Consider the following 25,620-nt stretch of genomic DNA (forward strand, 5'->3'; position numbering starts at 1 on the left):
GCGCCTCACGCTGCTGTTCATCACGCCCCGCGGCAGAACTTGACGCTGTTTGTCTCACAGGGATCCTGAAGAAGAAGCAGCTCTCTCCCATCGTGGAGAGGAACGGCCGCCCCCGCGGCGAGCAGGGCGAGAGCGCTCCCGGCGCCGCCTCCTCCCCGCACGGGTCGTCTTCCGGTGACAACCGCGCCGGCAAGCCCAGCCTGGAGCAGCTGAACGGCATCGCTCTGAGCATCAAGGCGGGGACGGTGGACGGGGACTCGTCCGGGTCAGAGTGAGTATCGCCGCCGTCCTCCTCCCAAACTCCTCCTCCTTCCATGTGGAGGACTCAGTCAGTCTCAGTCCAGTTCTCATATACAGTCAGTGCTCTGATGTCTTTAAACTGCAGGAATCTTTGAGACTAAAATTCGTCTTCTCTGTCCATTTTCCAAACCATAGATTTTTATTCTTTCCTTTCCTCCCATGAAGCTGTGATCCTCCTTCAGCGCCGCTCGGGATCACCGTCTTCAGATCCCGCCATGTTTTAGCATCCTCACCCCTCCCCCCACATCCTGTGTGACGTGTTTCATCTCCTCTGTTTTATTTTTGTCGACTTTATTTCTGAATTCTTCCTTGCGTTGTGTTCCACGTGTGTCTCTGATCTCACCCTCCGTCCTGTTCTTCCCATAAGCCACTGCGACGCCTCCATGTGACCCCACTCACCAAAGGGGCGTGTCTTTGCAGGTCATAGAAACTCCGCCCCCTCCACACCAGGAGACAGAAGGAAGTGTGGAAGAGAGAAAAAGGAATCAGCCTCCATCACCGTGATCCTCTGAAGGAGTGTGTGTGTGTGTGCGATTGTGTGTGTTTGTGCGTCAGCAGTGGCTGCACACAGACACAACAAGCCTCCCTTTAAAGAAATGTTTTTGTTTACATACTTGAAGCAATGCACTTTTTTGTTTACCACCCAGATTTGACTTTTTTTATTTTATTATTATTTTTGTAGTTTTTTTTCATGGTGTAAATGCTCTTCTGAGGACTGTCCTGGTTTTTGAAGGGGGCGGGGGCAGGGGGTCATTTAGTTGTAGACTTGCAACCATTCAGGGAATTGTCTGTGTTTTGTGCGTTTGTGTTGTGAGCTGCTCCCACGTCCGTGCCGGCTTGAGGAGTTCAAACTCGTCTCGTCGAGTCACGCCGAGTCTCGCCGTACGTCACAAAGGGACAGAGGAAGTCAGACACTGGAGAGACTTCATAAGCTACGCCTCATCACTGACGGCTGATTCAGCCCATCGTAACCTTCAGGAGGGACAAACCTGGAGGCGGCGAGGACTTTTGCTTCATGAACTACTGCGAGTGCTCAGGTGATGTCGCCTGCTGAGGATGCTCTGGTTCACCAGGTGGAAATGCCAGAACTTCTAGACATGGAGGAACGTGCAGACTCCTGGAGGCTCATCCAGACTCATCCAGACTTCTGCAGACTTGTAAAGACTCCTGCAGACTTGTGCAGACTTTTCAGACTTGTGTAAACTTGTGCAGACTTTTCAGACTTGTGTAGACTCCTGCAGACTCATGCAGACTTGTGCAGACTTTTCAGGCTCATCCAGACTCCAGCAGACTTCCGCAGACTTGTGCAGACTTGTGTACTCTCCTGCAGACTCATCCAGACTCCTGCAGACTTTTCAGACTTATCCAGACTCCTGCAGTCTCTGGAGAGTCCTGCAGACTCATCCAGGCTCCTGCAGACTCATCCAGGCTCCTGCAGACTCATCCAGGCTCCTGGAGACTCATCCATACTCTTGCAGACTCTGGAGACTCATGCAGATTTGTGCAGACTCCTGCAGACTTTGGAGACTTCTGCAGACTCATCCAGACTCTGGAGACTCCTTCAGACTTTGGAGACTCCTGCAGACTCATTCAGACTCCTGCAGACTCTGGAGACTCCTGCAGACTCATCCAGACTCCTGCAGACTCTGGAGACTCCTGCAGACTTTGGAGACTCCTGCGGACTTTAGAGACTCCTGCAGACTCATCCAGACTCATCCAGACTCTGGAGACTCCTTCAGACTTTGGAGACTCCTGCAGACTCATTCAGACTCCTGCAGACTCTGGAGACTCCTGCAGACTCCTGCAAACTCATCCAGACTCATCCAGACTCATCCAGACTCTGGAGACTCCTGCAGACTCATCCAGACTCATCCAGACTCTGGAGACTCCTGCAGACTCATCCAGACTCCTTCAGACTCTGGAGACTCCTGAAGACTCATCCAGACTCCTGCAGACTCATCCAGACTTCTGCAGACTCATCAAGACTCCTGTAGACTCATTAAGACTCCTGCAGACCGGTTCTGTTCTGCTGGAGCCGTGAAGCGTTTCTCTGTGCAGACTGAATGGAGATCTGTCTCTGAATGTGTAGGAATCACTGGGATGTTTTCGCCAACAGCCTTTCGAGCAGCCATATGTAGAAAGGACTCGCCATAAGAACAAGTCAATCCTGTTATAACACAAGTTTTTACTGTTTTGTTCCTGTTTTTACCAATTAAACTGTTTTCTATCATTTCGGATTCCACTTTTATTTACATCTGGATCTTGAATTGACCTGGAAACTCTTTTGACACTCGTTTGCTTTAGTTTTAGTAGAAATTTAAAGAAAAAAGTGACAGTTTGTGAAACCTACACCTGAGTAAATAATTTTAAGATCTAAATCTGAAGCAGAAATGGGTCAAAATTGTATTTTTTTTAAGAAGATCCTTCTTAAAAAGCAAAGGACTGCACCATGTGACTCTTCTTGACAGCGAGTGAAGCATCAGATTTTCATTCAGTCTTCTGACTAAAACAGGGGTGTCAAACATGCGGCCAGCCGGCTAAATAGTTTAATTCGGCCCATTTGTGAAGAGAAAAACCAAAGTAAGTTTCTAGCGCATTTCTGGGGCGAGTTTAGGTTATTTAAATGGAAGTGATGCGCGATTCCACCACTAGGGGGTGCAAAGGGGAAGTAACTTACCTGTTGATTTTCTAAAACCACAGAGGGAGATGGGATCATCCATATTTAACCTCAGAGAAAATGTCACAAAATAGTAAAAATCAGTAAACATACATGCTATAAAAATTTCTGATAGGCATTTTTTTTAACTATAAATAAAAGGTCTAAGTATTTTTATTAAATAAATGTTTCCAACTTTATAATCTACCAAGGCCTGTTTTAACTTTTATTATTAAAGTTGAAGGATTTTTACTTAATTTTTTGGAAAACTATTACATTTTTAATGATGCATATTATATTATATTTCTTAGCATTTTTTCCTAGTATCCTAAATTGAAATTCTGTTTAGAAAACATTGACATTTAATCACAGTCAGTGCAGCTGTTTTTCCCAACAAAGGCTGACTTTAGGTTTTTAAATTAAAAGCAAAAAACTACAGATCAAAATGACTGATAACCTCTGCTCTGCATGAATAGATCAGTGAGATCAGAAGTTTTCTTCTAAATTCCATTATGGGCGGATTTCTGATTGACGTTTGTGCTGCAAAACCAACAGAAAATGAGAAAACGCAAGTTTGAAAATAATCTGTTACATGCTCACAAAGTATTTTGGACTTTTAGGAAGTTAAATATTAAGTTGTCATTTTTTAAAAGTATTTTTAAGGTATATATGCATTCATCTTCTGAACATTTTGCATTTGACTCTGGGTTGCTGGAGCCTATCCCAGCTGCTGTAGGCTTGAAAAGGTCAGTTATGTATACAAATTAACGTAAATTACTTTTTTTTTCTTGTTTATCTGAAAACATTTCAGCAGCTCATGATGAACCAACACTTTGGTTAAAACCCCACTAGAGGGCAGTAAAGCGCTACTCCAGTTGGTCTGGAAAGAACTTATATTTCTACAAAAACATGTTTTCTATTACATGACTTTTTTTCTGAAAAAGCATCACTTGTGGATTTATTCTTTAAAATAAAATAAAAAATCAATGAGCACAAAATCTAATAATGTTGTGATGTTTTGATTGATTTCAAACACGTTTAAAAGAACGACACAATCAGTTTCACACCATCGAGAACAACAACAACAACACAATCGTGTTTGAAATGGAGCAGAAGAGTTATTTAATCCTTCCTTATAGATATCAATATTATTATGGTGTCCTCAGATTATACAGTCATAACATCATCCTCTACATTATTTACAACAGTAGCTCCAAAGCCATTAAAATAATGTGTTTTTTGTTATTTTCGCTCTTTGCTTTCCATTGATTTTGCCAAAATTATATATTCTTATAATTAGTCTGAACTATTTGCTTAGAACATTTTTTAGCATATGTGTACTTTGACTCTCCTTTAGTTCCAAATTATTCCAGTTCTAGTCCACAAACTGACACAGTTGTGTTGTTCATATTGTTTGAATTTTCCTGTTCCTATGAATCATGTCTGTATATTATCTGCTGCTGAGTTATTATATGATTTGCGTAGTATTTGTAATGTTAGATAATAAACTAGATGGTAGTTTTGATTGTAAAAAAGTGCATTAGTTTGCTCTAAATATCCTACTTTATGAATAATTCTGTATAATCGTTTTAATGAAGATTTATTGGTATCTCCTCATATTTCACTGCAGTAGTTAAGGTACCAAGCAGCTATATAATATAGTGAAATGTAGAGCTGGGTATTGATAATTATTTCCAGAATCGATTCCATTCCATTTTGAGTTTACACATTTATACACATTTGTTTAGAAATACATTAATAATCTACTATATGTTTTTAATATATTCATATTCATCTGATCCAGTTCACATACTGTAAAATGTATCAGAGAAATAATGAGATTATTTATATCATCCAGTGTTACATGGATTTTCTAAAGCAGAATTTCCAACAAAAATGTTCAGATCGTTCAGTTTGGCCACTAGGTGGCGATCGAGCTACAGAAGTACACTTTATTCCAGAAGAAGAAAGTATGAGCAAAAAACAGTTTTAGACCACAAATGTTTACTTTAAATATATTTCAATAAAAGAGTTTAGAAAATACAAACTTGAGTTTATAAAGATGTTAATTTAGTCAGTAATGTATGCTTACGTCGACCGAGCGTTAGCATTAGCCGTCCTATAGCAAATTCCATTGAACGTTAGCATCAAGCTAGCTGACTTTAGCTTTATGTGTTAGATCAGTCTGTTTTTATGGAACAATTATTGATCTATTAAATTTAGATGGATTCCAAACGATTTTATCAACCCAGCCATGGTGTTAATTGTTGAAAGGTTTCATTCTTATATGACTGATGTTTTTTGTTTTTTTCAATAAAGTTTAGCATCAATATTAGCCATAAAACCGTTTTGTCTTGTACTTTTTCCTTTTGTTTCATTCATGATCAACTGTTGCTCAGAATTTTCTTCAGAATTACCATAAATTTTTATTTACCTTTAATTGTGTGTTGCCATCCAACCATTCTTAATAATATATAGTTCATAAATAATAGTGCTAATAAGATTAATATAGTTATCACTGTAAAATATATTAGTGTCATCTGCAAAAATACAAACTTTAATAATGTAATAATAATACTAAATGTTACCTGTATGAATAGTAATGCAGAGTAATCAAAGCTTTTCCGTCTCATCAGGAGCCGACCATCAGTTTGTTGTAACAGATCACTTTTATTAAAAAAGGTTTTGTACAGATGCAGACATTTTCTGTTTAAATACAATCTAAAATTAATCTTATTTATATCTTTTCATAATACTGGGAATGGACTAGTTTTTAAAACAATTTGCATCTAGTAACATTTCTACAACATTAGCAACACAGCCAGGAGAGAAGCACAGAGTGGAATCAGACATTAAAACACGTTTGCCGTCTTGGTGATGAACTCCACATAAATACGTCAGAGCCAACAGCTGGTCAGCAGGAGTTCGTTCTGTATAAATAGAGTCGAAGGCTTCAGGAAGCTTCCGTCCGTCCGTCTCGCCCCGGAGTGTTTTCAGCTGGAGTCCTCCAGGTTGCTGCTCCGTTGTCCCGAGCCGCCGTTGCAGAGCCGCTCCATGATGGACTGCAGGCTGGGCTCCACGATGCCCAGCAGGGGTCTGAGGGAGGGGTCCCCGTTCCAGCAGGCCTCCATCAGCTGCCAGCATTCTTCATCAAACGAGGGCAGCCGCTCCGGCCTGGCTCCTGCAACGCACAAAAACTCAGTTATTTTTCTGCAGAGCAGACGAGAACAGAAACGTCTGCTGGAAGTTTGACAGAAGAAAACAGTTTGGAGTCGAGACAAACGATGTCAGGAAGCAGCAGCGAGTGCTGCCACAAACGATTTATCACCAATAATTTTTTCAGATTAATCGACTAATCGGGTCATGAGCAGAGTGGATGTAAAGTACACATCGTTAGCTTTAAACTAACTGAAAACTAGATATATAGAATTACCTACCATAATGCTAGTGTGACTGCTGTGAGCTGAATTTGGCTGCTGAAAAAGCTAGTGACGATAGCTGAAGATGCTGAAATTAATAGCTGAAAACGCTAAAAGTGATAGCTCTAAAATATTATTATTAGCCTAAAAAAACAAAAGAAAATCCTACATTTGACAAAAACAGTTAGCATGTAGCAGAAATGTTAGCTAAAATCCAAAATAGCCTAAAAAACAAAAAGAAAAAAATCTTAAGTAGCCAAAATAGCTGGCATACAGCTGAAATATTAGCTATATTCCAAAATAGCCGAAAATTGAAAGACGCCTAAATTAGCCAAAATACCTAGACTCTAGCGGAAATATTAGCTAAATTCCAAAAAAGCCTAAAAACCAAAACGAAAAATTCGTAAATTAGACAAAATAGCTAGTCTGTAGCTGAAATATAAGCTAAACTCCAAAATAGCCTAAAAAAACTGAAAAAAATCCTAAATTAGCCCAAACAGCTAGCATACAGCTAAAATATTAGCTGAACTCCAGAATAGCCTAAAAAACAAATAAAAAAAAGCCAAAATCAGCCAAAATAGCTAGTATGTAGCTGCAATATTAGCTAAACTCCAAATAAGCCTAAAAACCAAAACGAAAAATTCGTAAATTAGACAAAATAGCTAGTCTGTAGCTGAAATATAAGCTAAACTCCAAAATGGCCTAAAAAAACTGAAAAAATCCTAAATTAGCCCAAACAGCTAGCATATAGCTAAAATATTAGCTTAACTCCAGAGTAGCCTAAAAAACAAACAAAAAAAAGCCAAAATTAGCCAAAATAGCTAGTATGTAGCTGCAATATTAGCTAAACTCCAAATAAGCCTTAAAAACTGAAAAAGCCTAAATTAGCCAAATCAGCTAACATGTAGCTGAAATATTAGCTAAGCTACAAAATAGCCTAGAAATGTAATGAAGGTCAAAATAGTAAAAAATAAAGCCATTATAACGTTCAACTTTACTACACTCTGACTCCATATTATATATATAAACGACTAATCGACTATTAAATTAGTCGACTATTTTAAGGATCGATTAGTCGACTAATCGTGTCAGCCCTCACAGCAACAGACGCACTGCTGTGATTGGCAGAAACCCTGACAGTCACTCATAAGGACAACACCTGAATTAATCCAACGTCAGGAATTTTGAGCTTTTAATCGACTACAATGAAATATACAAACAAAATTAGGAGTGTTTGTTCTTTGTGGGTTAATAAAGTTTTCTCTCCTACGGTGGCCCTGAAGTTCAAATCACTCCAATAAAAGTACGGTTTTAACTTTCTCTTTTGGCTGTTTTTTGATGATGGCCAACATAGATGAAGAAAAAGAGTTTTTATTGGTTCAAATTGTTGTAAATCAGGAGCAGACGAACAAAAGTCGTTTGAAAAAGATTTTATTTGCTACACAGAAAAAAATCAATTTTTTTAAAAGTTTTTCGTTGTTGTGAAATTTGCCTGACAATTCAATCTATTACCTGTATCGAAGTACAGTTTTTTTTCTCAAATGTCATTTAAAACTGCTGTTGTTATGTCTAGTCAAGCGCTGGAAGCTCCGCGCTAAAGCTAGCTGACCTTCGGTTATTGATGATGTCATCGAACGAAAGTGACGCCCGAAATATTAGTCACTATTTCTCACAACTCCGTTTGGAGGGCTACATGAAGGGGCAGGGAGACATTCGGATTGGGCCAAATATTAGTCGCCATTTCTGCTGCGCCGCTAATGCTAGCATGGGGATGTGAGGAGCTGTAAGCTAGCAGGAGAAAATGTAAACAGATGGATGATGGGAAGTGGGGACAGGCTTACACTGCACTAACAGTCCCAACTGACAGCTAACGAACTACTGTCGCCCTGCAGAAACTATGTCCTAGAAAACGACACAGGCGTATTGATTTTATCTAAAAATTGCGTAATTATCAATAAGATAACTGGGAACGCTTTTAGAAAAGATCATTTTATTTTGATTTCTGAAAATAGCTTGTTTTTCTGAAATTTTTATGTTTTCTTTTCTTTTTTTTTAATTTATTTCTAGACTTTTTAAGTTTCTGCTTTGCTTTTTTAATTGTTGAATGTTTTTGTACTTCCGGGCCACCGTAGTTTCTCCATCCATTTGTGGAGCAGTTACAGGAAGTCTGTTTTTACCTTTCTTGACGTTGTTCCACAGCTGATCTTTGCTGGAGCATTTCTCAAAGGCTTCTGGGAGTTTGACAGAACCAGTGCAGAGGTACCAGAACAGGATCCCAAAGGCGTAGACGTCCACGGAGTTGTCGTACTTCCCTGTTGGAGGAGAGTCGTGGATCAGTGCAGATTCTGTCGTGACAGCGGTTCTGTTCATGTTCAGAGTGGAGCAGGTACCCGTGAAGAGCTCGGGCGCCATGTGGATGGGGGTTCCAACAATGCTGCCGGACATCATGGCCTCGGGTTTGCAGAAGCCCAGGTCAGTGATCTTGGCTCGGTTCTGTCTGTCCAACTGTAGAGAACAGAGACAGACGACCAAACAAGTTAATATTTGTTTTTCGTGAACTTTCTCATAGATTTCTCCTCAAGAGGATCCACGATTCCTAAATCCACTTCCCTGCACTCTGACCTTATGGGTCGAGTTTTTAAGAGGGAGAGTTAAAAAAAGCCCAGAATTTCAGGAATTAGACTCCGCCTTCTTTCAGGTGACCATGTGATTCGACATCTCAGTGCTCAAACCGACAGGTCCAGTCAGTCTGGAGTCTTTGTTCACGCTTGTCAAGTTGATGTGAACCGAACAGAAATGGGATTGAGCTTCAGGAAGCAGCTTTTCCGTTACGTCCTGTAACATTCCTGAGAGGACAGACGGTTTCTCTGCAGCAGGAATATCAGTTCTTCTGCACGAACAGACTCAGTGAAACTCCAGCGTGAGAGACTTATCATCAAACAGCTTTGGTCTCCTCTTTGGAGGTACTGAGGTCTCTTCAACACCATAAATAAAGACTAAATGTTAAAATTCTATTTAAAATACCTTCAAATGTCATTTTAAAGTCATCTGGATCGTCTGTCTTAACTAGTCAGTGAGAAAATCATCTTAAACAGACTGACAGTACTTTAGAATTCTGTGATTTTGTCAGAAAACTCCAGAAAACTCCTCCGTCCTTCTGGTTCTGGAGTTCATCCGGTTAATCTCTGAATCACTTTGATTATAAATGATTGATCATTTTGTGGATTAACTTGTGACTCAGTCTAACCTGTGATCTGTGTTCGTTTAAAGAGACTATACCAGAAAAAAATCTACTTTTTGAGCTTTTAAATGTATTCTACTGTTTATCCTTCACTATGAAGAACCACAAAACGTTTCTTTGATCCGTTCACGTAGTTCTGAGTAATCCTCTAAAAACCTGCAGCCCCTCCCATACCCATGAAAACGAGCAGGTCCTCACATGCTGACATCATAAGTTGAGAACCGCCCCTTTCAGGAAGAGTCTGCTCCGCCCCCAGGCTAACACAAACACTCAGCTAGCTTTGAGAGCCCCCAACTCTGTGTCGTGATCCAGTTTAGAGTTCAAACTTAGTGCGGTGGGACACACCAAAGAACATTCTGGTGAGGAATCTACACGCAAATTATTTTCTGGTGGAAGCAGGAAAAAGGGAGAAGACTATTTCCTGGTGGAACAAAGAGAACGGGAGTAGACTATTTTCTAGTGAAGAAATGGAGAAGACTATTTCCTGGTTTAAAACGGGAGGAGACTATCTTCTGGTATAGAAAGAGAGTAGACTATTTCCTGGTGGAAAAGGGGAGCAGACTATATCCTGGTGGATAAAGGGAGCAGACTAATTTCTGGTGGAAGCAGGAATAATTGAGCAGACTATTTCCTGATGGAACACAGAGAAAGGGAGTAGACTATTTCCTGGTGAAGAAAAGAAGAAGACTATTTCCTGCTGGAACACAGAGAATGGGAGTAGACTATTTACTGGTGAAGAAAAGAAGAAGACTATTTCCTGGTTGAAGCAGGAGAAAAGGAGCAGACTATTTCCTGGTGGAGAAAGGGAGCAGACTATTTCCTGGTGGAGAAAAGAAGTAGACTATTTCCTGGTGGAAGCAGGAGAAAAGGAGCAGACTATTTCCTAGAGAAGAAATAGAGAAGACTATTTTCTGTTGGAGAGAGGAAGAACACTACTTCCTGGTGGAAAACGCAAGTGATGATTTGGGAGAACATATTCCAAGTTCAAACCAGAAAGGTGAACGTGTCTTCAGGAAAATGAGGATTCTTTAATACAGAGATTGATGCTGCCTCAAAGAGAACAGAAATATTCATAGCCAGTCTAATCAGAACAATGTTCTCATCGTTTCAATCAATGTTGAAACGTTCATCTGGTGTCGTCTGTATGTTTTGACTAAATTACCCATCAACATTCTGTCTGTGCCAAATTTTGGGGTCTGGACTGTATGTACATAAATATTTTTTTTAAAACTACATATTTTTTTCATGGACGACACGCCGTCATGAAATGGGCGGCACCCTCAAGGAGCGAAAGGCGGAGCCCTCAGAGATCAAGTCGTTTTACTTCCTGGTATGAAAAGAGTTTAGAAAAAAAAAACTCGTATTACATAAATACTGTTTTAGTGTTCCAAAAGTAATATATGATCATATGTATAGATTTAATTTACTCCGAAAGACTTAAGAAAAGCATCAGATCTACTGAGGATCTAGTTACCCCTGATCACTTCAGTTCATTCATAAACTGTCCCCTTCCTAAAAGTTACTCCCCCGCTGTTTCTCCACCTATACCTGCTGGGATCCAGTGTGAACGGACCTGCATCAGAACCACAGCTGGAACCCGGACTGTTCACATCCACTTTCTTAAAGAAACTCAATGAAAAGGTGTTCAGGACTGAGGCGGACTGGAAGGAACGCAGGTTTGAGGTTTGTTTGCTAAACTGATCCTTTCCAATCTTCTTTACACAGCAGCCGTCGAACGCCATGACTCAGCAACGAGCACAACAGGCTTAACTGGTAATCGGTCTGAGCTCACCAGAACATTTTTCAGCTTTATGTCTCGGTGCAGGAGACCCTGACTGTGCAGGAACCGGATCCCCTCCACCACGTCCAGGGCGATCTGCAGCCTCTCCCTCAGAGACAGGCCCGCCTGAGAACAGCAGCAGCATCAGACTGGAGAACGTTCATGTCTCAGGAGGTCACGGCTCAGTCGGGACGTCACCTTCAGGCCCGTGTAGAGGTCCCGGTGCAGCCGCTCCATGATGAGCAGCACGGCGATGCTGGAGCCGCCCCCGTAGCTGTGGTCGATCACGGAGCCGTGCAGGTCCACCAGCCGCTCGTGTTTCGGCAGAGACCTGAATGGCAGACGACATCCATTCAATTTCTCACTTTCAACAACATTCGAGGTATTCCACCGAACGACGGGTGGAGTCGGCTGTCAAATCAGTCAGGCGCACCTGGTGTAGTGGAACTCCAGAGCCAAGTCGTTCCAGTGTTTGTCGTCAGGTGGAACCACAGACTTCAGGGCGCAGGGATAGTGTCCACCCCAGCTCTCACACAGATACACCACCCCGTACTGGCCTCGGCCCAACTCCCGGCCCAGCTTCGGTTTGCCTGTGAGACACAGGAAGAGGCTCAGAACAGGAAGACCTCCGTTATGGAGGGATTTTTGGACCACCGCATTGCAAGCAAAAGTTACTTTTGAGATCCAAATGTTCTGAGTTGCAAACAAAATGTGAAGCGTTGCAAATAAAATAATTAATGTTTGCTTTGGAAAAACTTTTTTCTTTTGCAAACTTTTTCGCAAAGAAATATTTTTGCGTTTGAAAGCTTTTTTTTCTTAAAAAAAATGGAGGAACTTTAGGTTATTATAGAGTTCAGTTAGTAATTAAACAACAAGCTTGTTTTTTTTTGGCAAATTTGGCCTCTAATTAGTTTTTTAAGCTATTTTGGAGTTTAACTAATATTTTGACAATATGCTAATGTTTTAGCTAATTTGTTATCTACTGGGGGTTTTAGGCTAATTTTGAGTTTAGCTTTTATTTCAGCAACATGCTAACATTTTGGGCTGATTTAATTTACAGAGAAATCTTGTAATTTGAAGTTGAGCTAGTAATTAAGCGACGAGCTAGCTTCTGTCACTAAAGGTAAAAATGTAAAAAAAAAAATCAAATTTTGAGAGATTCTAGTGTCTTTTTATATATTTTTTTGCTTTTGTTCGTGCCACAAAAAAAGAGACATTATTCACAATTATTAAAAAAAAATAAAATAAAATAAAGTCATGAATGCAAATCCAAATTTCTTAAGGGCTAAAGTCAGTCAATGCGGCTCCTTCTAGGATTTGATCAATAGAAAACGATCCCAAATGGCTCTTTTACCGTTTAAGGTTGCCGAGCCCTGGTTCAGTGTAATGCCAGAATATAAACTTTAAAGTTTATTGTACGGTTCAAGGAGATTTTTAGCCTTAAGTTCACAAATTTGAAGCAAATTTTTTCTACAGTAACTTATTTCTAAGAAGTCCTGTTTACTGTTGTCTAAAGTAGAAACAATATTCTTGAAAAAATGCAACTTTCTCTTAATTTTGCAACGTTTTATTCATGAAAAAACTATTGATCATTTTTAAAAATCATAATCGTAATGTAACGTAACTCCGGTTGGACGGAGACGACGCTGAGACGTTTTATCAGCTAAAATCATTTTAAACTCGCAGGTCGCTACACTAACATGAATAAATCCAGAACTCTGTTGTATATCTGAGATTTGCTGCTCCTCCTGAGTTCTGCTCAAAGAGAAACGGGTCAGAATGGTTGAAGACTGAAGAAACCGACAGAACAGCACCGAGAGAAAGTCCAAAGTCTGCCTCCATCCCCCAAGCATCACAATGTGAGGCAGACACCTGATTGGATAGAATCTAGACCAATCAGCAGGCTGTTGGCACAAACAGTAAAGTCAAAGATAGCGTGAAAGTGAGATGATCCACTACGCATCTAAAAACGTTTGTACATAATTATTTAAGGGAACAAAAAGTTTGAAAACGCAAAAAACAAGAAAAAAATGTTTTTCCAAAGCAAATAATAAATATTTTATTTCCAACACTTCACTTTTTTTTTTCTTGCAACTTAGAAAATTTTATCTCAAAACTTTGACTTTTACTTGCAATATAGAGACCCAAAAATCCCTCCATGTCGGACTCCAAACGACTAAACCTATTTGTAAAAAACATCAGTCACCTGGAACCTTTTCAAGAACACTTCCCTGATCAAACCTGTGCTTCACAGCAGACATATGAAACGCCATGCGAGCTCTGCGGCAGACGGGCCGCCCTCGCCTGAGCAGAGAAGGTTTGGCGGGCGGTGACTCACCGTGCAGCAGCACGTCCCTCAGGGAGCGGCTCTCCAGGGAAAGGCGAGCCAGCCGCGGGGCGTGGTCCTTCCTCACGCGCAGCCACAGGTCCTCCGTGCGCTCCAGGCGGCCCGTGTGCCCCTCCTCCAGCTGCAAGAACCAGTACGACTGTTAGCGCCGAGTCAGCGAGCGCCACGGCCTTCAACTGGAGGTTCTCAGGACCTCCAGCCCGGCTGGTTCCACCTCTGAGCAGACGTCCTCGTTCATTTATTAAAGCACAAGTTCAAGAGTTGAAGGGTGTTTAGAGAGTAAACAGAAGGCTGGGATTTCCCACATCGGATCCACGTTTGAAATACAGATAAATAATTCAGATCAATCTGTTTAACATACGAACTGCCTACATGAAGATTCATTCAGCTGATTTTCCTGAACGCTCCGGGGAATTTTCCTCTCTCCATGTGGAAGCTAAAGCCCACATACAATCTTTTCTCACATTCAGATCTGCTCCTGAATGTCCTCTCACATACACAGATCCTACACAGCAGAGATGCTATCTGGATGCTTTATGAAGGTACTTTCTGTCTCTCAGCAGGAGTGTGACAGACTTCTGATGTGGTTCTCTTTGCTCGGCCTTGTCTTCGCTGCTCCCCGGCTGTGATCCAGGTCAATGACTACAGGGGGTTTGGACAGCATTTGCAGGAAAACTTCAAATAGAAACATAAACCGCAGATTCTTCAAGACAAGCTTTTTCCACATGATGACAAAGATCCTCTCTGAACCGCACAGCGGATCAGACACTCTGTGTCCTTAGAAAAAAGGTGGGAAAAAGTCGTGTCATTCCCAGAGCGAAGCGTCATTTTCTGTTCCAACAGATCAAACAGACCAGAGTGTTTACAACAAAACAATATTTAAAGGATTAACCAGCCTCACGGATTCATCAAATAGACCTGAAGTGCATCTTCCTGCTTCTGTGCTTGAAGTCGGGCCGCCACAAATAGTCGACTAATCGACTATTAAAATAGTCCACGACTAATTTAGTAGTCGATTAGTCGTTACTTTATGTTATATGAAGTCAGAGTGTTGTAAAGTTGAAGAAAGTTGTGAGTGTTCAGCACAAAAAAGGCACTTTTTTAAATATTTGACCAAAAGTTCCTTTTTTCTGATGCCGACCTCATTTGAATGTTTAGTGAACATTCACACTATAGTGATTCTCCTGCTCTTTTCCGTACGCTTTTCAGCTCGTAAAAACTCAATCACACTTACAGTGATTTCAGCTCGTTCAGGACATTACTGCTTGTATTTTTGATATTCATAACCTTTATAGTTGTTTAAATATTGAGCAAAGTATGCCCCATAGAAATGAATGAGAAAGTCTTCAAATTTCAACAATATATTCAAGGGCTGTTTTCATCTTTTATACAAAGTTTAGCTAATATTTTAGCAACATGCTAATGTTTTTGGATAATTTAGTTTACTGAAACATGTTAAGTTATTTAGGAGTTTAGCTCGTATTTAAGCAACACACTAAATATTTTGCAAAATTGCCATGTATTAGGGATTTTTAAGCAATTTTACTACAATTTTTAAAGAAATTTAGGTCAACTTCTGCGCTCTTTAATAGTTGTTTAATGAAATTTACAGTCTTTTAAGAAATTTTACATTTGCATTTTCAGTAAATTCCTCCTTCAATTAAAGTCAATTGCATTTTTTCAGCAAAAAATCTTCAACTACTTTCAGCATTATCGCAGGTGATGCAACTTTTGTAGTTAAATCTTGTTTTAATACCAGAAACTAATGAAGGACAGTAGCTGCCCAAATGATTAAAAGTTTAATAAACTATCCTCTTCATTGTCTTTATCTTTAGTTAGTTTAAAGCTCATGATGGTTAAGATTTGTGTTCTACTTACACTTTAAACATGACCTGATTAGTCGACTAATCGTAATAAATCGTCAGTGATTAGTCGACTATTAAATAATCGTTTGTGGCAGCACTAGTTGAAGCTTTAGTCACATGACCCGTATAGGTGTTGACCCCGTATGGGTGCTGCATGTTTTTGGTTGTGCTGGCCCGTGTTGGGTCCTAGAGGGGAGGGGCTACTCTTGCAGGTGAGTCCTGGCTCTTGTACGACCACCTCAAAGAACCTCGTGAAAATGGAACGTACCATTGTTGTGTGTGCGGTAAGTGTATCGTGAAGCATTTGCCGTCATGTGATGGCCTTTAGATTTTCTGCACATCCGTATGAAGTGGGAGGAGCCTCACCTGACGCAGAGAAGCTGCGAAGGCCTCGTGAGAGCTGTTGAGTTTGGTTCGGAACTGGGAGCAGATGCTTCGAGCCAGTTTGGCGGCGCTCAGACTCTCTATGGCGTCCTGTGCGACCTTCCGCTTCCACTCTGGAGTGATGGCGGGAGGATTGACGAAGGTTATTCTGTGGATGATCTGAGAGGGAACGGCGTGAGGATGGCTTTAGCTTCACCTTCAGGAATCTCTGGGAGAATCTCTGAGACACGAACCTGCTTGATCTGCTCCCAGACGAATCTTGTGACAGAAGATCCTGAATGAAAGGTGACCTCCACGTGATAAGCAGCATTTAATAACTGTTGAACGAGAAAAGAGAGGTCTTCTTAATCCACTTAATCCTAATTATATTCTCTTCCTACAGCAAATGTGTTCCTAAAGTTTGAAGAATGTGCTCCTTCCTCTTTCTCCCACCTGTTTGAGGTGATCAGAAGTGACGTTGTGAACGGATGAATCGAAGGTGGACTTCTCCAGACTGCTGAGGCATCGCTCCAGAGTTCCTACAAAGCTCTCCCTCAGGTAGTCCACCGAGCTGATGAGCTTGTTGGCCACGGCCTTATTCAAGCGCACCACGATCAGCTCCTGGATCTGGTGGATGCAGGACTTGATGTCCTTAGACGTAACAGGCTCTCCGTTTGGGGTTACGATGATGTCTGCAGATGAAGGAGAAGAAACTTTAACAAATGGATGACAGGAGGTTCTTATTCAACACTGAACCTGATGTTCTGATCCAGTCAGTTATGTAACCATGTTATTCTGCTATGACAAAAAACCCACAGAACCTAAAAACTAAAATGTCTAATATTTGACCTTTTGTTACGTTTTGTCATAAAGTCTTAAACGGTCCCTCAACCTGAAAGAGAATTTGATTGAAGTCCTGTTATTGATTTAATGAAATTATAAAGATCATTCTCTTTGTCTGGATCAATAACTGATTCAAAAAGGCTCATTTTTACACTAATAAACAGAATAAAGTAAACAAATATAGATACAAGTGTCTCACAACACATAGAAAAACATCAGGCAGAGAAATTTACTATGATGGTCATGATCTAAATAAATCCAGGATATTTCATTAAATCTGGATTATTTGTATAATTGATACAAAGTCAGGTCAGGAATCGATCAATTAAACCTGGAAAAAATGAATGGCAATTAAGGTTTTTTTACATCATTTGCCGACAACGGAGACTTAAAGGGACAGTATAAAAAGAATATTTTAACTAAAAACAACACTTTTTAAAAAAATGATTGAAGTAAAAACTTTTTTTTGGTTACTAACAGGTGCGCACCAGATATTAACTGAAAAAAAAATATGTAAAAATGATTTTTTTTTTTACATCTATTTTTTTTTTAAACCTTAACTTTTTTTTTTTTTAAACTTAAATGTCCCTTTAGGGGCTCCGTATCGAACCCCTTTTATCTACGAATAATCACAATATGAAATCACACACAAAATGTTAAATTTACAACTTTTATCTTTAATACTGTCAATCAATTAAAAAAAATAATCAGATTAATCAGTTATTTAATATATATATAAATATAAATATATACATTTTGACCAAAAAAAGGCAACGAGAGAAAAATGATTCTTCATTGTTTGAGATTCTTAAATTTATAGTGTTAACCCAGAAAAGTAACTTGTGAGCACAAAACACATCAACAGTTGGATAATCGGAACGCTAAAGACTTTTATGTCTCTAGTGTTACTTCAAGAAACAAACGTGATGACGTACAGCCATTAGAGCCTGCAGAGCTAAAAATAAAAAATGTTTTAAAACTTAAAGTCCCTCAGCCAAAATCACTCTTAAATAATCCACTTTTTGTGAAAAAGAAATCTAGACCAAAAGAAACCAAGAATTAAAGTTAGCTAATATTTCCTTCATGCGAGCCATTTTGGCTAATTTAGGCTTTTTTCAGTTTTTTTTTGGAGTTTAGCTAATTTTTCAGCTACATACAATATTTATAAATAAATCAAACTTTAACAACAATTCTTTAGAAAATGTATGTAAAAACTTAAATTATTCTTACATAATTATTGCTTTTTTCGGTTTTTAAATAAACATATTATTAAATAAACGACCGATCATTTATTTATGAATGTATAGAAGTTTTTGGGAGGACTTAACTGTTGCTGTTGCACAAAATGAGGACAACACCAAATATTCTTGGAGTAATCTCAAGTGATTTAATGTTGCATCAGCACCTAAAAGGTTATATTTGCTTCTAATTTACCCCACTTCATGAAAAGTAAAAATCCAAAACCCCTTTTGACTTTAGTTCATATTAAGTTATGTGGTATTTGATTATTGCTGCTTCTGTGTGCTCTGACTGCAAAAAAACAGACATAATATCATTAAAAATGCCTCAAAGTTGGACTTTGATCATTAATCAGGGATGAACTTTTGGGTGTTTTTGGCTAATTTAGGCCTTTTAGCTAATATTTCAGCTACATGCTAGCTATTTTGGCTAATTCAGTTTATTTTAGAGTTTAGCTAATAGTTATTATTAGGCCAATAAGTAAAGCCACTGGAGGGAATGAAGAATATAACACATCGGTTGCTCTCCTGGAGGTCAGAACTCAATCGCTAGATCCAACCAAATCAATCTATCTATTCTATTCAATTCAATTTTATCTATATAGCCCAAAATCACATTTGCCTCATTGGGCTTCACATCTGAGACGAGCTCTTCATCCAATCAGCCTTTACGTTTTGGATAAAGATGTCCTGGATCTATTTTAGCTCAGTAAACTGGATCGTTAAAAATGAACTAATATCAACTATGAATCAGATCATCAACCACAAATCATGACATGGATCGAATCGTTGTTGAAATGAATCGTTACACTCTGAGCCAGAAGACGCTAAATATGGAAACAAGCTTCAGAACAAAGAAGCTTCAGTTCTCCATGTTTGGAAAGAACAGGAAGAATACAAAACAGCAGCGATGAGTTCAGATCGTCTCCAGTCAATGTGAATCAAAGCTAAAGAGAAAGCTGCACATAAACAGACAGCAGATCCGATCCGATCTGATCCGATCAGGCTGCCTGCTTCATGAAGAATAAATGGTTTTACAAAACTTACACAAAAAAGGGTGAAAGTGAATAAATGTAGGCTGGATTTATTCTCACAGATGAGTTTGTTTTTCCTGAGAAACTGAACTAGAATTTAAAAACACATTCAGGTTGTGAATCATAATTCTGTCCTATCAAGTGATTTCCATTTGTTTCCTCCAGACTTCTGTCCTCGTTCTCTGACTGACCGTCACCTCCTCCTGACTGACAGGCTGGATACGTCATCAACAGACGAACAGACTGAAGCTCAGAAAGCTTCAGCTTTTCTCAGCCGTGCAGCTGTGAACGATAATCTTTAAAGGTTGGCTCTAAATAAAGAACCTACACCCATCCATCATGTTCCTGCTTCCTCCTGTGGAGGTCACAGGATCGCTGATGAACGGAGCAGATAGCAGGTCATCCAGTCACCAGTCGGTCTGGGAAACAGGATTTAGACTGTGGGAGGAGGTCGGACGCGACTTTAGTCGTTTTATCAGAGCTGGACGTCTGGGATCGGTTTGTAGCCACAAGCTGTGAAATCCTGGATGGACAGCAGGAGACGACTTGACTAAAAACCAACAAAAACACCCAAAAGTTCATCCCTGATTAATGATCAAAGTCCAACTTTGATGATATTATGTCTGTTTTTTTGCAGTCAGAGCACACAGAAGCAGCAATAATCAAATCCCACAGGGATCTGGTATATCTTAATGTGAACGAAAGTCAAAAGGATTTTTACTTTTCATGAAGTGGGGTAAATTAGAATCGAATATAACCTTTTAGATGTTTATAAAACATTAAATCACTTGAGATTACTCCAACGATATTTGAGGTTGTCCTCATTTTGTGCAAAAACTTTATTTAAAAACTGAAAAAAGCAATAATTATGCAAGAATAATTTAAGTTTTTAGATCAATTTTCTCAAGAATCGTTAAAGTTTGATTTATTCACAAACATTTTATTACATTACAGTTTTAGTCCAATTTGGTTTCATGAACTTTGATTCATTTTAAACTATTCCATCTGTTTTTTTGCCATTTTTGGGGGGAAATTAATGTTCCTGAGATTTTTAGGATCTAAATTAACAGTTTTTAGATCCAATCAATCAATGTGGATTTTTTTTACTTCTTATAATTCAATATAATTCTTATCATGGATCATTTCTTCTTTGGTGTTTTAGAAAGTGAATCATAGTGAATCCTAAGTAAACGTCAACATCCAGAATTTGAATGAAAAACTGAACCAGCAACACTAAAATTTTTAGTGTTGCTGAAATATGAAACGGGAAAAGAAAATCTTTGAGACTTAAAGGGATTATTATGGGATGTTGAGTCCGATAATATTACTGCATTGAGACTGATTATATGCAGGTTCATTCTGACAGATAAAACAGACGCTGGATTTGACTTCAACCCATCAAATCTATCGTTGTTCACTCGATTACATCCGAGTTCCTCCCTGGTAAACTCCTGGATCAGGCTGACGCAGTGGCGGCGACAGAATGCACGAAGCCGTTTGCTCAGAAAGCGCTCGTGCGCGCTGACCTGTGAACTCCAGGTTGGCGGCGTCCTCCAGTAACTGCTCCTTCATGCTGCTGAGCGTCTCCACAATCATCTCCTTCATCTCCTCCTGTTTGCGGTTGGCGATGGCCATGAGGGAGCTGAAGAGCTCCGCCTCCTTCTCGCGGGTGTACTCCAGCCGGCGCGGCGTGATCTGCAGGTCCCTCTGCATGTCGAAGGCCTGCGGGGCAATGAGGCAGTAAGGTCAAAGTTCCCGTCAGGAGCACAGGAGGTCAAAGTTCTCTGAGAATCTGAGATTAGGAGGCAATCGCAGACGTCACCAGAGGATCATGGGAACTACTACGACTGTGACGCGCCGTCTGCTCACCTGGTTGATGAACAGATCTAGACATCGGCAGTGAACTCCGTTAAGCACGTTTGCGGCCTCCACTTGTTGGTTTTGGAGAACTTGGCGAGTAAAAGGAACCAGCAAACGATGCAGTCTCTCAAACGATTCCCCCAGCATGCTCTGGGGCTTGGCGCCCGGCGTGGGGATCAGCGTCGGCGCGCCGCAGGAGCAGTTTCCCGTGGGGCTGGTCAGGAAGCCGAGCGAGAGGAGCTGTTTGTGGAGGGCGCTCTTCTCCCGGTCCTTTTCCTTCTCCGCCCTGCGGCCGGGCTCTGGAGAGGCGTCGGGAGCGCCGTCGGGAAGACGGACGAAGCAGATGGGAAACGACAGCATCTCCTTGACCTTCCACAGCTCCGACACCTGATCTGCCGTCAGGGAGTCCTGGTTGACGGCGTAAAGGATGATGGGAATCACGCAGCGGCTGCAGTCTTCCAGGGCCTCCTCGATGGGCTGGACGCTTGGGCAGGGAACCACCATGACTTTAGCTTCCTGAAAAAATAACATCTTTTGTTGAGACAATTTCCACAAATGAAGAGAAACTTCTTTAGTGACAGTTTTTAGTTGATGTAAGCATGAAGAAAATCATGAATACATTCACTGTGGATCACAAAAATGAAGAAAGATGGAATAAAAGCTTCTTTATTTTGTGTGTCGTAATCGAAGTTCAGACGCTGTGAAGCTTCAATCGCTTCATTTTAATCCACCCTGGTGAATTCTGGGAGTTCTAACAGTTCTGTAACACCACGAACGCTTCCAAGAAAGAGACTCTGTCAGTTCTCAAACATGCTTTCTGTCAAGAAAATGGATTTGATGGTAACTTTTACCTCAACATGTGTTAGTTCTAATGGAGCCGATTTCTCCGTTTAAGTTAAATCTGTAGAGAGACATAAGTATCACCCCGATTTGGATTGGAACAGAATTGTTGATTTGGGTGGCCGTGGTGCAGTGGTAGAGCGGTCGACTCCTGATCGGAGGATTGCGGGTTCCATTCCCGCCTTGCCCACCCATGTGTCGAAGTGTCCTTGGGCAAGACACTTAACCCTGAATTGCCTCTGATGGGAGGTTGGCGCGAGTGTTCTGCAGCAGAGCCACCAGTGTGTGAATGGGTCTGTGACTGTGAAGAACTTTGGGCCCTTGAAGGAGGGTAGAAAGGGCTATACAAGTATACGCCAGTTTACCATTTAACTTTAGATTTGTGCTTACATATTTCTGGATTCGTGTGCGGATCACTCTGGATTTAGGCAAGCACCGAAATCCAGAGTGATGAGCTCACAAATCCAGAGTTGCGTACTAATCAAGAAATACGCAAAAAAAATCCAGGGTGGTGTGTGCCTAAATCCAGAGTGGATCCACACTGTATTTGGGCGCAACTCTGGATTTAAGCATGCGCCACCCTGGATTTTTTTCGCGCATTTCTTGAGTTGTACGCAACTCTGGACTTGTGAGCTCATCACTCTGGATTTGGGCGCAACTCTGGATTTAGGCGTAACTTTAGATTTGTGCACGCATATTTCTTGATTTATTCGCAACTCTGGATTTGTTTTGCGCGCCACTCTGGATTTGTGTGCCACTCTGGATTATGCCGCCACTCTGGATTTAGGCACGCCACTCTGGATTTGTTTTGCGCGCCACTCTGGATTTGTGTGCCACTCTGGATTTAGGCGTAACTTTAGATTTGTGCACGCATATTTCTTGATTTATACGCAACTCTGGATTTGTTTTGCGCGCCACTCTGGATCTGTGTGCCACTCTGGATTTAGGCATGCCACTCTGGATTTGTTTCGCGCGCCAATCTGGATTTGTTTCGCGCGCCACTCTGGATTTGTGTGCCACTCTGGATTTGGGCGCCACTCTGGAGTTGGGCACAACTCTGGATTTAGGCGTAACTCTAGATTTGTGCACGCATACTTCTTGATTTATACGCAACACTGGATTTGTTTCGCGTGCCATTCTGAATTTGTGCGCCACTCTAAATTTGTGCGCCACTCTGGATTTGTGCATGCATCAAAATACAATTTGCTCCTTCACAACTGAAAATGCACAACTTAAAATTACAACAGCTTTAAAAAAAATACGAACTGCTTGTTACGCACACACAAAACCACATTTACGCACAAATCTGATTCATTCATCTTCTTGGCCGCTTTGTCCCTTTCGAGGTCGCGGGGGTGCCGGAGTCTAACCGGGCTACTGATGAGCGTGGGCATGGTTCACCCTGGACAGGTCATTCACTCTCACATTCACACCTAGGGGCAATTTAGAGTCACCAATTAAATTGAAGCATGTTTTTAGACGGTGGGAGGAAGCCGGTAGTCTCTAGAGAAAACCCCTACGCATGTACGGGGAGAACATCCAAACTCCACACAGAAAGGTCCCAGTTTTTTTAGATCCCCCAGCCGGGATTTGAACCGAGGCCTTCTTGCTGTGAGGCAAGAGGGCTAACCACTGCGCCATCGTGCAGCCGAGAATTACACGAGCACAAATTCAAATTATGCACAAATCAGGAATTACACACAAATGGAGGTGATACTTAAAAAGCTCTCCCTAACACTTCTAACTTCATCATCTCCACCAGTTAATCATAAACTAGTTTTGCTCTTTTAGCGAAGCTGAGAGGAAATACTTATTCAATCTGCCTAATAGAAGTGAGCACGTCTTGAAAGCGTCACTTTGTCACATACAGCTGCAGTCTGAAGCCAAACACACAAGACAAAGGATCCACAAACATCACATGGCCGCCTCCATTGAACACATAAATATTTGTGTTGGCCTTGGGAACGTCTGCGAGAAAAAAAAGGGGAAAAAATGAAATATGAAAAGGGTGGCTGGGGAAGCGGTGACGAGGAGGGGGCTGCAGAAGAAACAGGCTGACATGAGCGGCAGCCGCACAAAGGAGACAGTCGGCCCCGTCGCCAAGAAAGAGGCCAGACCGCCCCAGCAGGAACAAAGATGGCCTGCAAGCATTTGCTCAGTCAGATCAGCAGCGTTTGAGTCAGAGAACCGCTCCTGTTTGACGGTCTTCAGTGACAACGTTCTAACTGGGGCGGGGAATCACTGTGTAGTTCACAATACGATACGCCAGTGGTTCCCATTAGTGCTGCCACAAACGATTATTTTAATAGTCAACTAATCACCGATTATTTTTTACGATTAGTCGACTAGTCCCGTCATACACAAAGTGGATGTAAAACACACATCTTGATCATAATTAGCTTTAAACTAACTAAGAACTAGATATATTCGGATTAGCATTATTGTACATAGAATGTAAGCTGAATTTGGTTGCAAAAGATACTGGTGGCAATAGCTGAAGATGTTGATAGCCAGCTAAAATATTAGTTTAAGGCCAAATTAGCCTAAAAAAAGCCTAGGTTAGCCAAAACAGTTAGCATGTATCTGAAATATTAGCTAAACTCCAAAATGGCCTGAAAAAGCTTAAGTTAGCCAAAACAGCTAGCATGTAGCTGAACACAAAACAGCCTAAAAAACAAAAAAGCCCGAATTAGCCAAAGCAGCTAACATGCAGCTGAAATATTAGCTAAATTCCAAAAGAGCCTAAAAACTAAAACGAGCCGAAGTTAGATAAAAAAGCTAGCATGTGACTGAAATATTAGCTAAACACAAAAATAGGCCTAAAAAAATGAAAAAAGCCTGAATTAGCCAAAACAGCAAACATGTAGCTGAAATATTAGCTAAACTACCAAACAGCCTAAAAAATAAAAAAAAAAAGCCTGTTAGCAAAAACAGCTAGCATGTAGCTAAACTTAAAACTCCAAAATAGCCTAAAAAAACCTTAATAAATGCCAAAATAGTCCAAAAAGCTAGCAGAACATAATTATAACTTTTAACTTTACTAAATTCTGACTCCATATAATAGAAAGTAACGACTAATCGACTATTAAATTAGTCGTCGACTATTTTAATAGTCGATTAGTCATCGATTAGTCGACTAATCGTGGCAGCCCTAGTTCCCATGCTCCTTCTTTATGGGTGGTTTAAACTTTGTGATGACGATTTTTCTCTTTAACGTCAAAGTGGAGGCTAACAAGCGAAAGCTAGCTTCAGCTACGTCCGACTTTTAAGATGTGATTGATAAATAAAGAAAAAAAAAATGACGCAACTGTCGTAAAAGTGGTATTTTCGAAATAGAATATAAATGTGAATCCACCGTGTCACGAGTCAGTCTTGCTTATTACGGAGCGGCTTCTGCTACATGAGAACAACGGTCTCAATAATTCCGTATGTCGATGAAAACTCCCGTTTTTTTCTGTAAACAGCAGCTTTATTGTTCTTTGAAGTCGAAGGCTCTTCTTTAATTTCCTAATCGAATCTTTAAAGAAACTTTCCAAATACGTTTGTTTGTTTTTTGTATTTTGTATTAAGATACTAGCTTAGCTAGTTTGCGATGTAGGTAGCTGGCTTAGATCACGTGACCAAGACGTTGGCACATACATTTTTTTTTTTGTCTGCGGCCCGGTACCAAGTGACCCACGGACCGGGGGTGGGGGACCACTGCGATACATGGATCACAATAATCGATATCGCAATGCTGTGATGATCAGTAAAATAATCTATAATAACTCACATTATATAGAAGAACACAAATTTGGGGGGGGAAATATATCCCCATTTACTTTTCAGCTTTAA

General features: G+C 40.6%; 2 protein-coding genes across 3 annotated transcripts in view; one reads left to right on the plus strand and one right to left on the minus strand.

Moving 5' to 3' along the window:
* Positions 1-2,530, plus strand: part of celsr2 (cadherin, EGF LAG seven-pass G-type receptor 2) — a 102,932-nt gene extending 100,402 nt beyond the window's left edge. The window contains exons 33-34 of the mRNA XM_024269065.2: positions 61-271; positions 721-2,530. Coding sequence (XP_024124833.1) covers positions 61-271; positions 721-727 — 218 coding nt within the window. The 3' untranslated portion in view covers positions 728-2,530. The remainder of the gene's footprint in view (positions 1-60; positions 272-720) is intronic.
* Positions 2,531-5,606: 3,076 nt separating this feature from the next.
* Positions 5,607-25,620, minus strand: part of dstyk (dual serine/threonine and tyrosine protein kinase) — a 30,008-nt gene continuing 9,994 nt past the window's right edge. For both annotated transcript variants that reach the window (XM_036212119.1, XM_024269066.2), the window contains 12 exons: positions 20,956-21,462; positions 20,613-20,808; positions 16,425-16,663; positions 16,226-16,309; positions 15,975-16,151; positions 13,735-13,864; positions 11,830-11,986; positions 11,595-11,727; positions 11,409-11,522; positions 8,766-8,880; positions 8,553-8,687; positions 5,607-6,137 (listed from right to left, as the gene is read on the minus strand). In XM_036212119.1, coding sequence (XP_036068012.1) covers positions 5,950-6,137; positions 8,553-8,687; positions 8,766-8,880; positions 11,409-11,522; positions 11,595-11,727; positions 11,830-11,986; positions 13,735-13,864; positions 15,975-16,151; positions 16,226-16,309; positions 16,425-16,663; positions 20,613-20,808; positions 20,956-21,462 — 2,175 coding nt within the window. In that variant the 3' untranslated portion in view covers positions 5,607-5,949. The remainder of the gene's footprint in view (positions 6,138-8,552; positions 8,688-8,765; positions 8,881-11,408; positions 11,523-11,594; positions 11,728-11,829; positions 11,987-13,734; positions 13,865-15,974; positions 16,152-16,225; positions 16,310-16,424; positions 16,664-20,612; positions 20,809-20,955; positions 21,463-25,620) is intronic.

Source organism: Oryzias melastigma, linkage group LG5 (assembly GCF_002922805.2).
Source record: "Oryzias melastigma strain HK-1 linkage group LG5, ASM292280v2, whole genome shotgun sequence".
Taxonomy (NCBI): Eukaryota; Metazoa; Chordata; class Actinopteri; order Beloniformes; family Adrianichthyidae; genus Oryzias; species Oryzias melastigma.